The sequence below is a fragment of the Malurus melanocephalus genome, unplaced genomic scaffold, assembly GCF_030028575.1.
Source record: "Malurus melanocephalus ecotype Western Australia unplaced genomic scaffold, MMel_1.1 scaffold_277, whole genome shotgun sequence".
NCBI classification, from domain to species: Eukaryota; Metazoa; Chordata; class Aves; order Passeriformes; family Maluridae; genus Malurus; species Malurus melanocephalus.
In genome coordinates this window covers 706627-721417 of record NW_026623509.1, presented here as the reverse complement: position 1 = coordinate 721417, position 14791 = coordinate 706627, and the positions used below count along the sequence as shown (strand labels likewise).

The window sequence follows — 14791 nt, the reverse complement described above, 5'->3', positions numbered from 1 at the left end:
GCTAATCAGACTGTAATGCCACTGTAGAACCACTTTGGGGGATTGTTGTTCTGTTGCAGCAGTTTCTTCAGTTGGTCTTCTGTATTATTCACAAATGTTATTTTAATTACTCTTTGAAAAAAATCAATGAGGTTGGGTCTGGAACAGTTGCAATAAGTATAATAGAAGTGAATGTTGTGACTGGATAATGGTCTCCCGCTTTGAAAATAAACATGTCATCATCACCCTTGATGTTTATTTTCTACAAACACCTTGGCTTCATTTTGGCATCTCTCTTGCAGGGGGAGACGGTTATCCAGTCACAGTACTCAACTGCAGTGACATTCTTACTTAATTATGATAGTACATGTGATCGGGTTGTATGAAATTGAATTTAAATATTTAGAGGTTCATCTACACTAAGGTATTTCTACTTTGTAAATATGGCAGCAGAATCTGCCAAACTACAAAGTTAAAAAATTGTTTCCCCAAACAAAATGTAGAATGATGTCTCTCTCTCCAAAGTCTCTTGCTGAATAATATCCAAAAGACTAATCTCAAAGGACTGGATTTAACAATAGTTAAATGCTGGTGTTTCTGAGGGGAATAGAGCCCATTTATTTTTAAAGGTTTGGGGTTTTTTTAAGGGTTTACATTTGTGCTGGTGTGATTTTTCAAGCAGTGCTTACAAGCTTTAAATGTACAATATTAAAGGTTAATACCTACAATAAGAAGCCCCATCAGGCATCTCTCAGAGTGAAAATTGCTTGTTTAGCCRACCTGCTGGAAACAAAAAGTCAGACAAATGCCAGTCTGTGAGGGCTCTTCACCCAAAAGGCTTCAGAAAAATGGAGCTTCCTAAATTCAGGAATTTGCTGATTTCTCTAATTCCCCTCTCACCTGGGCTAATTTGTCCTACATAAGAAGGCACTGAGCTTTTTTTGCTGCAGAGCACACTAACAGCCAGCATCCTTTGCAGTGACCACACTGGTGTACCGGAGCAGCTGAAAACCCGGCACCTTCTAAGCCTGTCACATTTCTCTCCTTAGTTAGAGAGGCTCATTTTTGCCAAATTGGAAGCAGRAACATTGAGCTGAACTTCTGTCACACACTGAATAAATAGCTCAGCTACCATAATTGGCCAGCCCTGTGAGGAATAGAGAGCTGGACCCTGCCATCAAAAAAGTTTGGATTTCCTTCTTCCTCAGCAACAGTAGAGCTACAAAGATGTCAGGTATCCCCTGGCATAAGATCACCTCTGGACTGATGGACTTTGGCTTATTCTTACCTTTTCTCGGAAAAGGAGGTATAAACATCAGAGGTGCATGACATCCACCGCTGCAGCAGTGATTATCCTCCGAGCAGGCTTTGAGCCATGTGGAAGAAAGCCAGGGGACACAAAGGTGTTGGCACAAATTATCTCTGCTGTCTTTTCCTAAGTGGGTCGGAAGCTCTTCTGTCTGTGCCAYGAGTGGTTTGAGTGGGGTCCAAATATTTGCTTTCCAAGAGGCATCTGAGACCCATTTTTGCTTCCTTCACTGGCACTGTAGCCATGTGGTTGCTCTGTTAAGGCTCTCTGTGTAAGTGCAGGTTGTGATGGGCTATCATCACAAAATCATCTCAGAACCTACAGCCTGTCAGCTGCACGCTGACTCCTCTCTCAGCCTCCCCTGAGTACACGCAGCATTTTGTTGCCCCTTATAAATGAAAACCTTACCTTGTGCTGTTTTTTGCCTTTTAAAGATATAAAAAAGTGACTGTTTTGTTTCCTGTTCACAGGCACTGAAGTTAACCAGGCAGCCCAAAGCACCTGTGAAGGTATAACTGTGGAGATGGCCTGTGTCACAGTGAATGTATATATGTACTATACTGTACACATGGACAATTGACACAACTGGGTTTTGTGAATGTTGCTTCAGTGCATATTTTATTTTTATATATATATATATATATATTAAAAGATACCTGTTAAGTGCCTTACAGATGCATTTTTGGCAAAAGCATTGTTTTCAGAAGCCACTTTGCTGGTTGCTGCAAGAGGTTGTACAGTATTTTGGAGTCCTTTAGTTTATTTTTCTAACCAAGTGAATGGTCGTGACTGACAGCTGGTTCTTCCATTGCCCCTGCTTTGACGTCAGGGTGCACCAGCTGCAAGTCTCTGTTTTAAACTAGCCAAAATGACCAGAAGCCTATCCCACTGCTGGCTTACCCTGGGGAAGAGCTTTCTGAGGGTTTTTTTCTGAGATTGACTTGAATTTCTGTGTGACTCTGTTACACTCCCTAGTCATATGACTGTGACATGCCTTTTTCTTCTGAGTTTGTGTATACTCAGCATGGGGCCATCCAATGGATAGAAGCTGAGAAGCATGAATTATTTGCATTTGTTGACACAGTTGTCTAGACATTCCTTCAAAGTTAATGGTTTCTCAAGAAAAATCTTTCAATTCCATTGTATGATATTGTGCCATTGTATATCTTGAATGCCTCATAAGCTTCTTTAAAGAAATGGTCTGGTGCTTGGATTATGTGTGAAGTATTTGTGTTTGCAGCTGGGAGATCTTTTTATAATTTACCCCTGAAGAACACAAATTTTTGGTTTGGTTTTTTTTTTTTCTTTCTCCTGTGCAATGCACAGAGACCTGCACGGAGACTTTAGGATGCTAATATTGAAACAGAGCCTTTATTGTAGTAAGCCAAGCTATGTTTTCTCTATTGCTGCATTGGTAATGAATAATAGCTTGTGAGGACAAGAAAGTTGACAATTTTTTTTTTTTCGGCTAATTAAAAGGATCCTTATAGTAACAGAAACACTATCTTAGCTAGTTTGACAATCAGTCACAACTTTTTTTAAAAAATATTACTAAATAATATTACTCTTTCTAATAAACTTATGTAAAAAAAAAAAGAATACAAAATACTATTTCTAGACATTGAAGAGAAAGGAATGCAGGCATATAGTTAAACATGCAGCCAGCACGGCATCTTGTCTGGGAGATGAAAATTTCAGAAATCCAGACTGGAGGTTGTGCCYACCTGCAAAAACTGTGCTGGCAATTGTGCATTAAAATATTAAATAAGGGAAGAAATAGGTCAGTGTGGGATCAATATAAATGCAGATCTTCTGTGTKTGTCGTGGTTAACATTGCAGCTAAAGGTGTGGCTGAGAGCAAAACCTCAGAGCGGGTCTTTAGCAGACATAAATTATCGGAGCTCTGATAAGGCTGTAAGCCCTTATACACACYGAAGATCTTTTGTGTGACAATAGGCATGTGAAATTCATATCCTTTTGCCTTAGTGAARGACAAATGTACTTGGTTTACCTAATCTGTTACTTCCAGTCCTGTAAACAACAGGAAAAAAGTAATCTGGTACCAATCCTCGGTGCTTTAGCTGATGGCCACTCCCTGTTGCCGTCTGTATGAGAAACCACAGGGAGCTGACAGCATCACTTTGCTCAGATTTGGCATCACCAATAAAAGGACCATGTGACAAAGGTACAGGAGGTGGCACATGCTGAATTCTTTCCTTCCCTGGAGGGGGGATCAAGTTCTCCCTGCTGAGCAGGCGAGAGGGCTGAGGGACATTGTCAACTGCCTGTGTCCCTAGATAGCACAGGCAAATCCACCAACAGCCCAGCCTGCAAAGAACTGTAGTTCTTGAGCCAAATTCAARGTTCCACTTCCTTAAGCATTCCAAGTGGTAACTGGTTCCATATGGGAAAAAAATTCCTCTGGGCTTAAAAGCCCTGCTTGCAGCAGGAGACTGCTTCCAAACTCAGGACAGTTTCTTTTTGTTCTGTTTCCATAAACCTGAATYTGCAGAATATATAAAGACTTAACCCCAATCCTAGTGAAATCATTTACTCTTTCTGTTGGTTTTTAAGGCAAGACAACAGGCCCAGAAAGAGTGTTCCCTTTTTTTAAATACATAGGAAGAGTTCAAGCAGACAGTAGCTGACTGTGGTTGTGTCAATGCTAARTAGTCAGAACACTGCAAGTATTCTTACTGAGCTACCTCTGTGTACTGAAYCTTTGGCTTTCAGTACTTCCAACGACTTGCTTAGGTTCCACTGAACACATCCTTTGTTTTTTGGGTTTTTTTTTCCACATTTAAGAATATTTCAAACTGTTTTACGATGTAGTTTTGTTAAAGTCTTTACAATGTCCTTGTTGATTGCTTTGGTGCAGTTTAAAGAATTGTGTATGAGTGATGGAGGTGTTGGTCTAAGGGACTATCAAGCTTAACTGAAATACCTATTTTAAATCCATACTTAATGAAAYTTAATTGTGTACATCATTTCTGTTATGTTTAAAGACTGTTAAGATGTTTGTTTTAAGACTTGTTATATGTCTTTAATAAACAGAATGGTTTTGCATTCAATTTTGTTAATAGGAATACAAGACAAAATTATTTATCCTATAGGTCAATTTTTTACCTCTGTTATCTGTTTTATTCTTTTGTGGGTGTTTGCTTTAAAAAGAAATTCCATTAACTGTCTGGAAATACCTTATGAACTTGGGGAAAGAAAGTCCTCAGAATACTGCTAATTATCATCAACTGAAAATTAATTCATTGAACCTAAACTGTTTATCAGTAAAGGGTTAGAACAGTTCTGAATATTTTCAACTTCCTGGCTTTAAATTTAACTGATATTAAACATAATCAGGCAAAACTGATGGCAAATGAGTATTTTGCCCATGTTACAACATGAAGATTTTCTTGATCATCAACATTTCTTATTTCTGCATCTCTGTATTCCCATGTAATGATAGCGGAGGGGAAAAAAAACCCACCCAAAAAATAAAACAGCACTTCAGAGGTAAGGGGAATTAGCACTTTGTGGTGAGTTACTCAACCGTTTTATTTCCCTTTTTGTGCACTAAATTGAAAATCTTTTGATTACTCCAGTAACTTATCAAGATAAATAATTTTTGATGTAGTTAAAATCAAAGATGTGGTTGTGTTTTTTCTTGTTGATCCTTTAATTTGTGTGAACAGGTTATGTGGTAGAAAGGCAATCTCAGCAGAAGCTGCACACTTGTGCTTGTTCACAGAGCAGAAGGAGAGTGATCCAGCAGCTTGGTTTTACAGCAGTAGTCCCCTACATTACTCTGGCAGTCAGGGAAAAAGGAGTTGTTAGTTTTATTTGTGTACATTTTTCTGTGGAAATATCTTGACAGCGGGAGGTTAGAAGGCAAGATGAAATATAGTCTGTCTGCAAGCACATTGATTTATGTGCGAGTGCATACGTGCATAAGAGATGAGCAGTTATATATGTAGAAATTACTAGAAAGGGCCAAGTCCCTGGGATACATTTTTTGCAAGACTGCATATGGAGAAAGAGCTACTTTTTTGATGTTATTCTGCCATTAAAAATGAAATTTCAGACACTGAATTGTGTTTTGTATTGAATCATAATCTCTTACAGAACCCTTACAGCAGACAATCGCAGGTTTGTATTTGTAAACTGTAGACTATTTTGCACTTAAATAGATGCTGATGCATTTGGGAATTACGACACAGTAAAGGGCTAAATCATAGTTTCTCCGTTTGGTTATAATCCAAATGCATTTATATTGCTATTATTATAAAGTGCCAGGAACACAGGCAGTCCCTTGCAAACACGTTAAATAGACAAGAGACTAAATTCTGCCCTTGGTTACACTTGCACATCTCCAGTGCAAGGTWGTTAAGCTGCAGAGCAGTCTCCCCAGGGAAGCTGTTTGAAGAGCCCTGCCATTGTTCTAGCAAAGCTCGGGGATAATGTAGCACACGATGAGAGTAAATGAAGAGTATTTTACTTTAGATTTGATTGCCTGCCCTTTGYAACATATTGAAAATGGAATCTCCTTTGTCCCTATTTCCATGGGGTAGCCCCAGTCTGCCAGAACAAAACTTACAGGATCCTGTCAGAACAATGTCAGGAGAGGGACGTGGTCTTCTCTTTGCCATTTTCTTGCTTCCACCGTGTTGTCACCTGTGATCATTAGAGTGCACCTTCTATRAGGAGGCATTTTGACCTAAATTCCTCCAAGCTGATGTGTCCTGTTCCTGTAAAATTGTCATTCAACAGGAAGCACCCTGCAGGGTGGTAAGTAATCTTCTGGAATTGCATGGACAAGGATGGCAGGACTAGAGAAAGCAATGCTGGGAAATGCAGGTTGCAGGCATTGCTCCTGGCAGGTCTGCTTCATGCTGGCATCTAGAGTTGTAGTAGAGGTCATGAAAGCTGCCTCTGGATTGTTTCTCTTGCCAGAAAGGTGGAGAGGGAGATCTTCAGTGAGAAGTGAAATTAAATTTGTTAGTGATTAAAAGGACAAGAGAGATGTGTTGGAAACAGCTAATGCCAGTGAGGCCTCTCAGCTGCTCCCCTGAGCAAATTGCAGTCTCGGTGGAGCATCAGCTTCTCAGTCCATCAAATTGCAGTAATCAAGTCTGGAGCTGATGGGAGCATGAGTCACCACTTAATTTTCTCATCAGTTTGCAAAATATTTTTACATGCATTTCCACWGAGATTTCTGCCAGCCAGTGACCTATAGAGTGACAAAAAAATGAGCAATAGCTGCTGCTGAATCAGGCTTTGCTCCCCRCCACCTATCTTTCAGGCCCCAGTTTTGCGAAGGGTAGGCAGGTAAATCAAAGGCTTTTAGAATTATTATGCAGAAAAGAGCCCTGCTGAGCTGATAGGAGCACCTGGATTTGTTAAGTAACAAAATAACCTGTGACTTCTTAGGCTGCCTGGTAGGTTCAAATGAACTTTGACTGTGTTGCTACCTGCAACCAGAAGCAGGCATGAGATTAGGAAGTGACTGTGATCCGTGCTCCAAGGGACAGCCCACACCCAGCAGCTGCAGCACACAAAGAGATCGTGCATCACCTAAAGATCCCGTGCTGGTGCATCTCATCCACTCTTCACCTGCTTTCAAAACTGCCCCCAGCAMAGCCATTTGCACCCAGGTAAGAACAAGGAAACAGCTTCTGAGTGGCATCCTGTGTGGGTGGGCTACATCTAGTATAAGAGTCACAAAACCAAAGACTTGCAGATGGTAGAATGCTGATGCTGATTTAACACTGTAGGAGAAAAATTACTATTTATGGTCAGTTTTCTTATGAAATGGTTCCAATACTAAGGGAAAGCAGCTGTCTTAAAAGGGATGGAARTGAGCTTCCTTGAAGGAAAGACAATTTCATTGATAGGATTAAAATAATTAKGGAGGTCATGTGAGAGCTGGCCTTTTGCCAGGAGAAATGCAGGAAATAAAATTTGAGTCTCCTGTGACAATAATTGGGTATGAAATCCTATTGACAAAAGCTTTTTCAGTTCTCTGTTCCCTCTGTTCCTTAGCATTGGGACTGCAGTCTTATCCTGTTTCTGTCCTTTGTCTGCTGCACAGCCCATACCCAACATGTCACAAAATTATTTTATTTCCCAGAGCCTTCACTATGTAGTTTTGCCACTTCTTGTCAACACTGCTTGATGAAATAAGTGATAAAATGTCTTTTTTCCCTTTTTTTTTAACTTCTCCCAGTTAGCTGTCCCTAACTGAACCTGATGGTGTCATCACCGAGATGATACTCTCATCTGCTYTCCATGCTCTCTTAGAGACCCTGTCCTGTAGCCAAGAAACCAGGGCAGCTTTCCAAGATTATGCTTGGGGAAGCAGAACTTAGCTTTTTGTGCTGACAGTGAACAACTTAACCCATGCAAATTACTGTTCTTGTGTTCTTCATTAGGACTCACAGCTCCCCTGGAAGGGAACACCCACCTGATGCAAGACTGAAGCTCACTGCTGGATCCATTAGAGTCACTGTCAGTCCTTTGGGCAATCCCATACTGCTGTTGATATATTTTGCCAAGTTCTCCCGTAAATTCTCGCTTCTTCAGTTTCATAATATTCCTTCAAGTGAGAAYAATTTGGGGAGAACCCCTATTTTTTCTTTATAAAAAATTACAGAATATTTTCTGGGTCTATTTTAGCTCTCTGAAAAATTTAACTGTAATGTCAGGTAGTGGCTCAGGACTACCATATTTGCCTCACACATTCACTCTGCCTCTTTGCCAAAATTGTCTTTCAGGTACCTCCCAGCGAGTTGCATATAGCCCTTTTTTAGAAAACAGCTGCAACATCTGTTTAGATTAAATTCCTTGATAAATAAAATACATCCCAGAGGCATAATGGCATGCTAAAAATAAGAGTATGACACAATTTCAGCCAGCTAATATGGTAACTGTGTTTGCTGCAGCTCATAGAGTGTTAATGTGAGAAGCCTGTATCTTTCCAGCTCGGCTGTCTGTGAGCATCGCACATGGATCTCTCGTGGAGCCGGAGCCAAATCCCACAGTACYGTGCCATGCTGTGCTCACAAACTTCCCTCTCTGGCCTCTCCAGGTGTAAAAACATTGGGATTGTGATAGATGAGATTTTGTGTGAGTCAGGGAACAGAACAGAAGCGCTGCAGTCAGTGGAGCCTGACTTTTATCATGGTTGTGATCAGGTAACGTTTGTTTGTAACACGAAACACTAATGCTAACCTCTCTGTAAAGTGCATAAGGAATTGTACAGAGCACACAGCTACATATCGATATTCCCAAATAATCTCATTTTATGTATCTATCAGGACATTTAAAAAAAAAAAACAACAAAATTCAAATATTGTGGGTATCAGCTTTTCAGAGGATTTTTTAGTAGGGTTTTTTTGTATTGTTCTAAAATAAGGTGCCTAGTACAGGTAGAAAAACTCTTCAATGCATCATGATGTGTATTAAACCATTATCTTCTATTATTTGATACTTCACGTATTTCTAGGAATGTATTTTGCTTATCTAACTCTGCTTTGAACAGGAAACTCCCTCTGCTAATTCACCCCATTTGAATTTTTATATTTGAATTGAATAGGAATTTTGAATTTTGGTATACGCATAAATATGCCCCAGTGCAAGCAGCAGCTTTCTATGTTTAAAAAATAATTTTAGGGAGAAATTTTGCCCTTTTTTAATGCTAGTGAAAATAAAACAGAATTTAGCCTGTTAAGACGGCGCAGTGATATTCTTTGAATAGCTGAGGCTTTGAATGTGCTTGCTTTTTTCTCCCAGAAGCACCAGTTCAGGAGTTTTTTCTCTTAGTAACAAAATATTTGCTCTGAACAATCCCAGAAGCATAATACATTAGCAGAAAGAAAACAATACTTATAGCAAATAATTYAGCTGTTAGAAATTATGACTGTAAAGAAAGAGAAAAGGGTTCCTTTTTAAAACTTGCTGCCAGATTCTGGTACAGCGATGTTGAGTAAGGTAAGTATGTTCTTTTGATTAACAGTCAAGTCTTGAGTAGTTTTCATTTAAAGACTTTATTAAGCATTTTTCTCAAACTCATCTTTTCTGTTCTGTTTTGAACAGACTTCCATCTGAAGAAAACTCTCAATGACTTCTTAGCCTACATTAAATTCCCACTGATAAACAGATGAGAATTATTATTAATTTGCTCCAGAAAGAACTAATAGCTTTGCCAAATAAATCATGTAGATCCTAAGTGTGCTATTCATCTCATCTGCAGATTATTGCTTAAAAGCACATGATAGCTGTCCTTTAAAAATAGTCAAATAAGTCCTTTGACTTGAAGTGAAAAATCTGGACTGATGGTTGTCCTGGGCCTTATTATTTTTTTTATTTTTTTGCAGCTGGAAAATGAGAGAGCTGGTGGGCAGGGATTCTTGGTAAATTTGGATTCTTAGCTTCTAGGGAACTTGACCACACTGGGGAGACTGGGGGGTAACTGCTTTGTGTTAAGGAATGACTCTGAGTTATTTATCCTTGCCTGGTATTATGGAGCACCCCAAGCCTCCTGAGAAGCCAGAGCCAACAGTGGATTTGAACATCTTCACACCCATTTGTGTCCATGTGTCTGTCTGTCTGTCTGTCATGGCCAGGCCCAGACCAGGTCCTGAAATATTTYGGTGTCTTCCACTGTTTCACTTCCCTCTGTTCTGGAAGTTGTACCTCCTCTTACCTTTCAAGAACACATTGTAGGTAATTATTATGTTTACCTAATTAATTAGCTTTTTGTTGATTTGAGCTCATTTGGTGCAGTCACTGGTGCTTCTGCAGCATATGCTCCATCATCTCCTTGATTTTTTCCTAATTAATGAAGAGTCTGATCACCCACTTCCAGCTAGTTTTTAAGTACTCTCGATTTGGTTTGGTTTTTTTGTTTGATTGGATTTTTTTTGTTTTGGTTTGTATTGGGGTTTTTTTGGGAATTGATTTAGAGTTGGAACATGTCTCAAGTACTTACCATGTGTCATAGATACTCAGGTTTATACCCACATACAGAGGATGAAATTAGAAGACAGGAACAATGTATCCAAAGTTTGTATATCTCTGGTAAATTTCAAATCAGCATGAGATATGTATCCTATTCAGATATTCAGCTGCTCAGCATCTTCACCAAAAAGAGAATTTTCTAGATGACCTCTATGCCAGCAGAAGCTGTGGTTCTAGCTGGCATTATTCAAATAACATTGTATGAGATTTCTCCAAATGTKTTACTTCTGTATCCATTTTAAAGCAGGAAAAAATTAAAAAAAAGAAAAAAGAAAAAAAAAAACCAAACAAAAAAACCCAGAAAACCAAAAAAAACCAACCCAACCAAAAAAACACATACTTTGAATTTCTCCTGTTTGTCACTAAAATGATGCATTATAAATTTGCCAACTTGTGAAAACCAGCATCATTTAATATTCTGGGTACACCACAAATATTCACAGGAAAAAAATGTATTTAGAATCACTAGCACTGTTTGAACAATGAATGTGGTTATTTTTCAGTWTCTTCCATCTATGCAGTTTAGCTACCTTGTAGTATCAAAAATCCAGCCCCACAGGCACCAAAAAAAACCAAAAAAAAACAAAAAACAAAAAGCTGGAAGAGGGAAAGGAGAAAGAAGAAACAMATGTGTGACCTCTGGTGGTTTTAAGATTTACTCAGAATATTGTACCTTCATCAATGATTAAATGACTCTCCCTTTTAAAATTTACTGAGCCCACATTTTTATATAGATGGATATTAGTATACCAGAAATTCAACCTCTCACTGAGAAACGGTGATCATAAGAATGGGAAAACCACTCCAATAAGTAAAACCAATGCAAATGCAAACATTTTGCCAACTCCTTGAAGGAGGTTGACATTCTAAAGAAGTGTAAAGATATGGGACCTATATTTCCCAGAATAAGAAGTGATGGCAGATGCTCAGCTGGCATTGTCACATCAGGTAAACACCCTGGAAGGACAGGTGCTCTCTGAAAATGGGGCACTTTTGGCAAGATTGAAAAAAAAAGTGCTCAAACACTTAGGTGTCCAAAAATGTGATTAGGTTTGCAAATACAGATTTCACCTCTTTCTCATGTCTCATTCTTCTTTGTGCTTTTCCTTGCTCTGTGTGAAAACAGAAGGAGGGTTAAAGCACTATGGGGCTGGAATAATGTGTGTATATAGACATATTAATTGTGTATACCTGTATCAGTTAGCAAGTTTATATTTAAATGCCATTTTGATGACATTTGCTTGTTCGGTTGGTTGGTTTTYGGTTAAGGATCTTCAGGAGGTTTCCAAAATATACAGGCTGGCATGGAAAGCAAAGCTAGATATTATCAGATATATCTCAATGCTTCTTTATACCACGTGCTCTCATCAGTATTTTCTCTGTCCCTTGTTCTTTGTAGGCACTACTTAGCACTTTATAGTCCTTCAGAGCCCTCTGCAGCTCTGAGTAATCCTAGAGAGCAGGGATGCAGGTGTCTTCTATTTTAGTTGCTCCGGCCTAAATAGCACACACACATGATTAAACTTTTACCGAGGTACTGCATGATAGGAAAAGTCAGTCAAATATTCATATTTCAAAGAAAGAAAGCAAAATTATCCATCTTGCTGACAAAGGCATCTGCGCTTCCCTGTGCCCCAGGGCCTGCACATCCTCATCCCACAAGCAGAGGTGCCTACAAAAAAGCTGGAGGGGGACTTCTTGTGAGGGCAAGAAGTAGTAGGACAAGGGGGAATGGCTTTAAACTGAAAGAGGGCAGGTTTAGGATAGATATGAGGAAGAAATTCTTGACCATGGGGATGGCGAGGGCACTGGCACAGATTGCCCAGAGTAGCTGTGCCTGCCCCATCCCRGGAAATGTCCAAGGCCAGGTTGGATGGGGCTTTGAGCAGCCTGGTCTGGTGTAAGGTGTCCCTGCCCGGGTTGGAACTGGGTGATCGTTAAGGTCCCTTCTGACCCAAACTATTCTATGGTTCCATGTTGCTTCTTGTGCCAGAGGCCGCAGTGGCTGGAACACGGAACCAGCCGCTCTGTGACATCAGTCCCTGGGCCGAGGGCACCGTGCGTGCTGCGGGCATTGTGGCCGTGGCTGCGCTGGTGTGCGGAGCTCTCACTCTCACAGCTGACACGAGCCACTGGCAGCCATGCAGCTGCTCTGCTTCTTCGTCCTGCTGGCCATGCGCAGGCCTGTGCTGGCCMTGTGGAACACCTGCGAGTGAGTGGCCCCGGGCTCTGCAAGGGAGCTTGGGCAGCACTTGGGGCCTTCCCTGGAGTGGGCCCACTTGTCCTCTGTGGCCAAGCCACAGCTTCCAGAACCCCACGGGGAAGCCGCAGTTCCTTGTGGACAGGCCCAGGCCTTCCCTGGCCTSCTGTCCCTGCATGCCTTGTGGGGAGTTTCTGCTGGGGCAGCAGCAAGCCATAGTGCAGGGTGGAAATTACTTTCTGCTTGCAGAGGGAGCTGTGGGCTTCGGCCCTTGACTTCTGACGATGAGCGAGGCCTGACCCGCGTCGTGGGTGGCACGAATGCTGAGACAGGGGCCTGGCCCTGGCTTGTCAGCATCCAAGATCCCTCGGTAGCGGGCACGGGGCATCTGTGTGGAGGGTCCCTCATCAGCGTACAGTGGGTCCTCACAGCAGCCCACTGCTTTGCCGACCCCAGGTAAGGAGGAGCAGGGAACAGGGATATCCCCACAACATGGGCAGGTGCCCTGATGGCAGCACCATGTGCTGCTCCCATCTCTCCTTGCCATGTGCCCAATGCCTGGGCTGAGAGATTGCTCAGGAGAAGGCTGGGCACGTGCCACTGTCCTAGCAGCCTCCAGCTAACACTGCCAGAGCCTAAGGCACACTGGAGCAGTCACCGCCTCCATAGTGCTGCTTTCCTCTCTGCCTTGAGAAGCAAGGTCACTGCTGTGCTGCCACAGCTCCAGGCTCTGCTCCGTCTCACCCCTCTCTCCACGTGCTTTCAGGAACATCAGCGCCATGCGCGTGCTGATCGGGGCCACCCAGCTGACTGAGCCGGGCCCTGGGGCCGAGGTGCGCCTCATTAAGCGGGTGGTGGTTCACGAGGAATAYGGTGCTCGTGACCAGAGCAACGACATCGCCTTGCTGGAACTGAACGAGCCTGTCAAGTGCAACCAGTACATCCAGCTGGTCTGTGTGCCTGATGCTACGCTGGATGTGGCACGACTGCAAACTTGCTACGTCGCTGGCTGGGGTGCCACCACTGCAAGAGGTGAGTTTCCAAAAATGGAGGGCAAGCTCTTCACATGGGGAAGATGGGTTGGGCTTCCTGACAGCAGAGGCCACAGCCAGAGTCAGGCTGCCTTCTTCCTAAAGGCAGACATCTAGGACACACCAACTCTCCAGGGACTGTGTCACAATGTTGCAGTGCCTTTGCAGAGGCAAAGCCAAGCCCTAGGAAAGGAGATCATCCCCAGACAGGGGAGAAGTGGCAGTGAGCTGCTGGGTCCTCATTCCTTTCCGTGTTCACAGCTCAAAAGTCAAGCGATATCCTGCAGGAGGCTAAGGTCCACCTCATCAATGTTCAGCTTTGCAACAGCACTGAGTGGTACGCAGGGGACATCCACCCTCACAACTTGTGTGCTGGTTACCCGGAGGGTGGCATCGACACCTGCCAGGTAAGAGTGTGKGATGAGCCCCTCAGTCCCCAGCAGGGCAGGCAGCACCACCCCAACACAGCCCAGCGCCTGCTTTCCCTGGCCAATCACTCTCCCAGCCCTGGCTCCCTACCACTGCTTCCCCCCCATTCCTCATGTGTAGGGTCTTGCCCAGTCCTCCCTTGTCCCATGGGCCTGGCACTCTGCCCAGAAAGCCCTGCTAGTGCTCTTGGCAGCCCAGAGGTCCAGATGCCGGGGCTGGAACATCTGTCCTCTGCACATCTAAGATAACTGTGCAGAGCTGAGAGAGAGCCTGACTTCCTMGGCCTCGTCCCATTCCCAGCCAAGCTTCTGGAGGCTCCAGCACCTGAGCAGAGCCTTGCTCTGCTAGGAATACAGCTCTGGCAGTGGCTGTGAATGAAGAGGCAGCCAAATACTGACAGGGGCCACCAAAAACCACCTTAATCCTCTCTGCCCCTYTGCAGGGTGACAGCGGTGGTCCTCTCATGTGCAAAGACAACAACGCTGACTCCTTCTGGGTCGTTGGAGTGACCAGCTGGGGAAGAGGCTGCGCCAGAGCACAGCGGCCTGGAATATATACTTCTGTTAAGGACTTCTATGACTGGATCCTGGCCAAGATGGAACTGCTTCCACAAGTAGAGGCTTCTCGTGCATATGCTCATCTTACAACCGCTGCACAACCCTGGACTCATCAGACAAACGCCGCATGGCCCGCTCAGAAGCCGTGGTCAAGACCACCTTCCACTCATAACCCATTGCCAAGACCACCTTCCACTCATARCCCATGGCCAAGACCACCTTCCACTCATAACCCATGGCCAAGACCACCTTCCACTTACAAGCCACAGCCAAC

The 14791-nt window shown here is 42.8% G+C and overlaps 2 protein-coding genes across 3 annotated transcripts in view; both read left to right on the top strand.

Moving 5' to 3' along the window:
- The window catches only part of SLC10A7 (solute carrier family 10 member 7), a 134915-nt gene extending 132954 nt beyond the window's left edge, over window positions 1–1961 (top strand). For both annotated transcript variants that reach the window (XM_057376317.1, XM_057376316.1), the window contains one exon: window positions 1759–1961. In XM_057376317.1, coding sequence (XP_057232300.1) covers window positions 1759–1803 — 45 coding nt within the window. In that variant the 3' untranslated portion in view covers window positions 1804–1961. The remainder of the gene's footprint in view (window positions 1–1758) is intronic.
- A 9350-nt stretch (window positions 1962–11311) lies between these two features.
- Window positions 11312–14791, top strand: part of LOC130579476 (acrosin-like) — a 5305-nt gene continuing 1825 nt past the window's right edge. The window contains exons 1-5 of the mRNA XM_057376291.1: window positions 11312–12512; window positions 12750–12956; window positions 13267–13532; window positions 13793–13938; window positions 14403–14785. Coding sequence (XP_057232274.1) covers window positions 12442–12512; window positions 12750–12956; window positions 13267–13532; window positions 13793–13938; window positions 14403–14785 — 1073 coding nt within the window. The 5' untranslated portion in view covers window positions 11312–12441. The remainder of the gene's footprint in view (window positions 12513–12749; window positions 12957–13266; window positions 13533–13792; window positions 13939–14402; window positions 14786–14791) is intronic.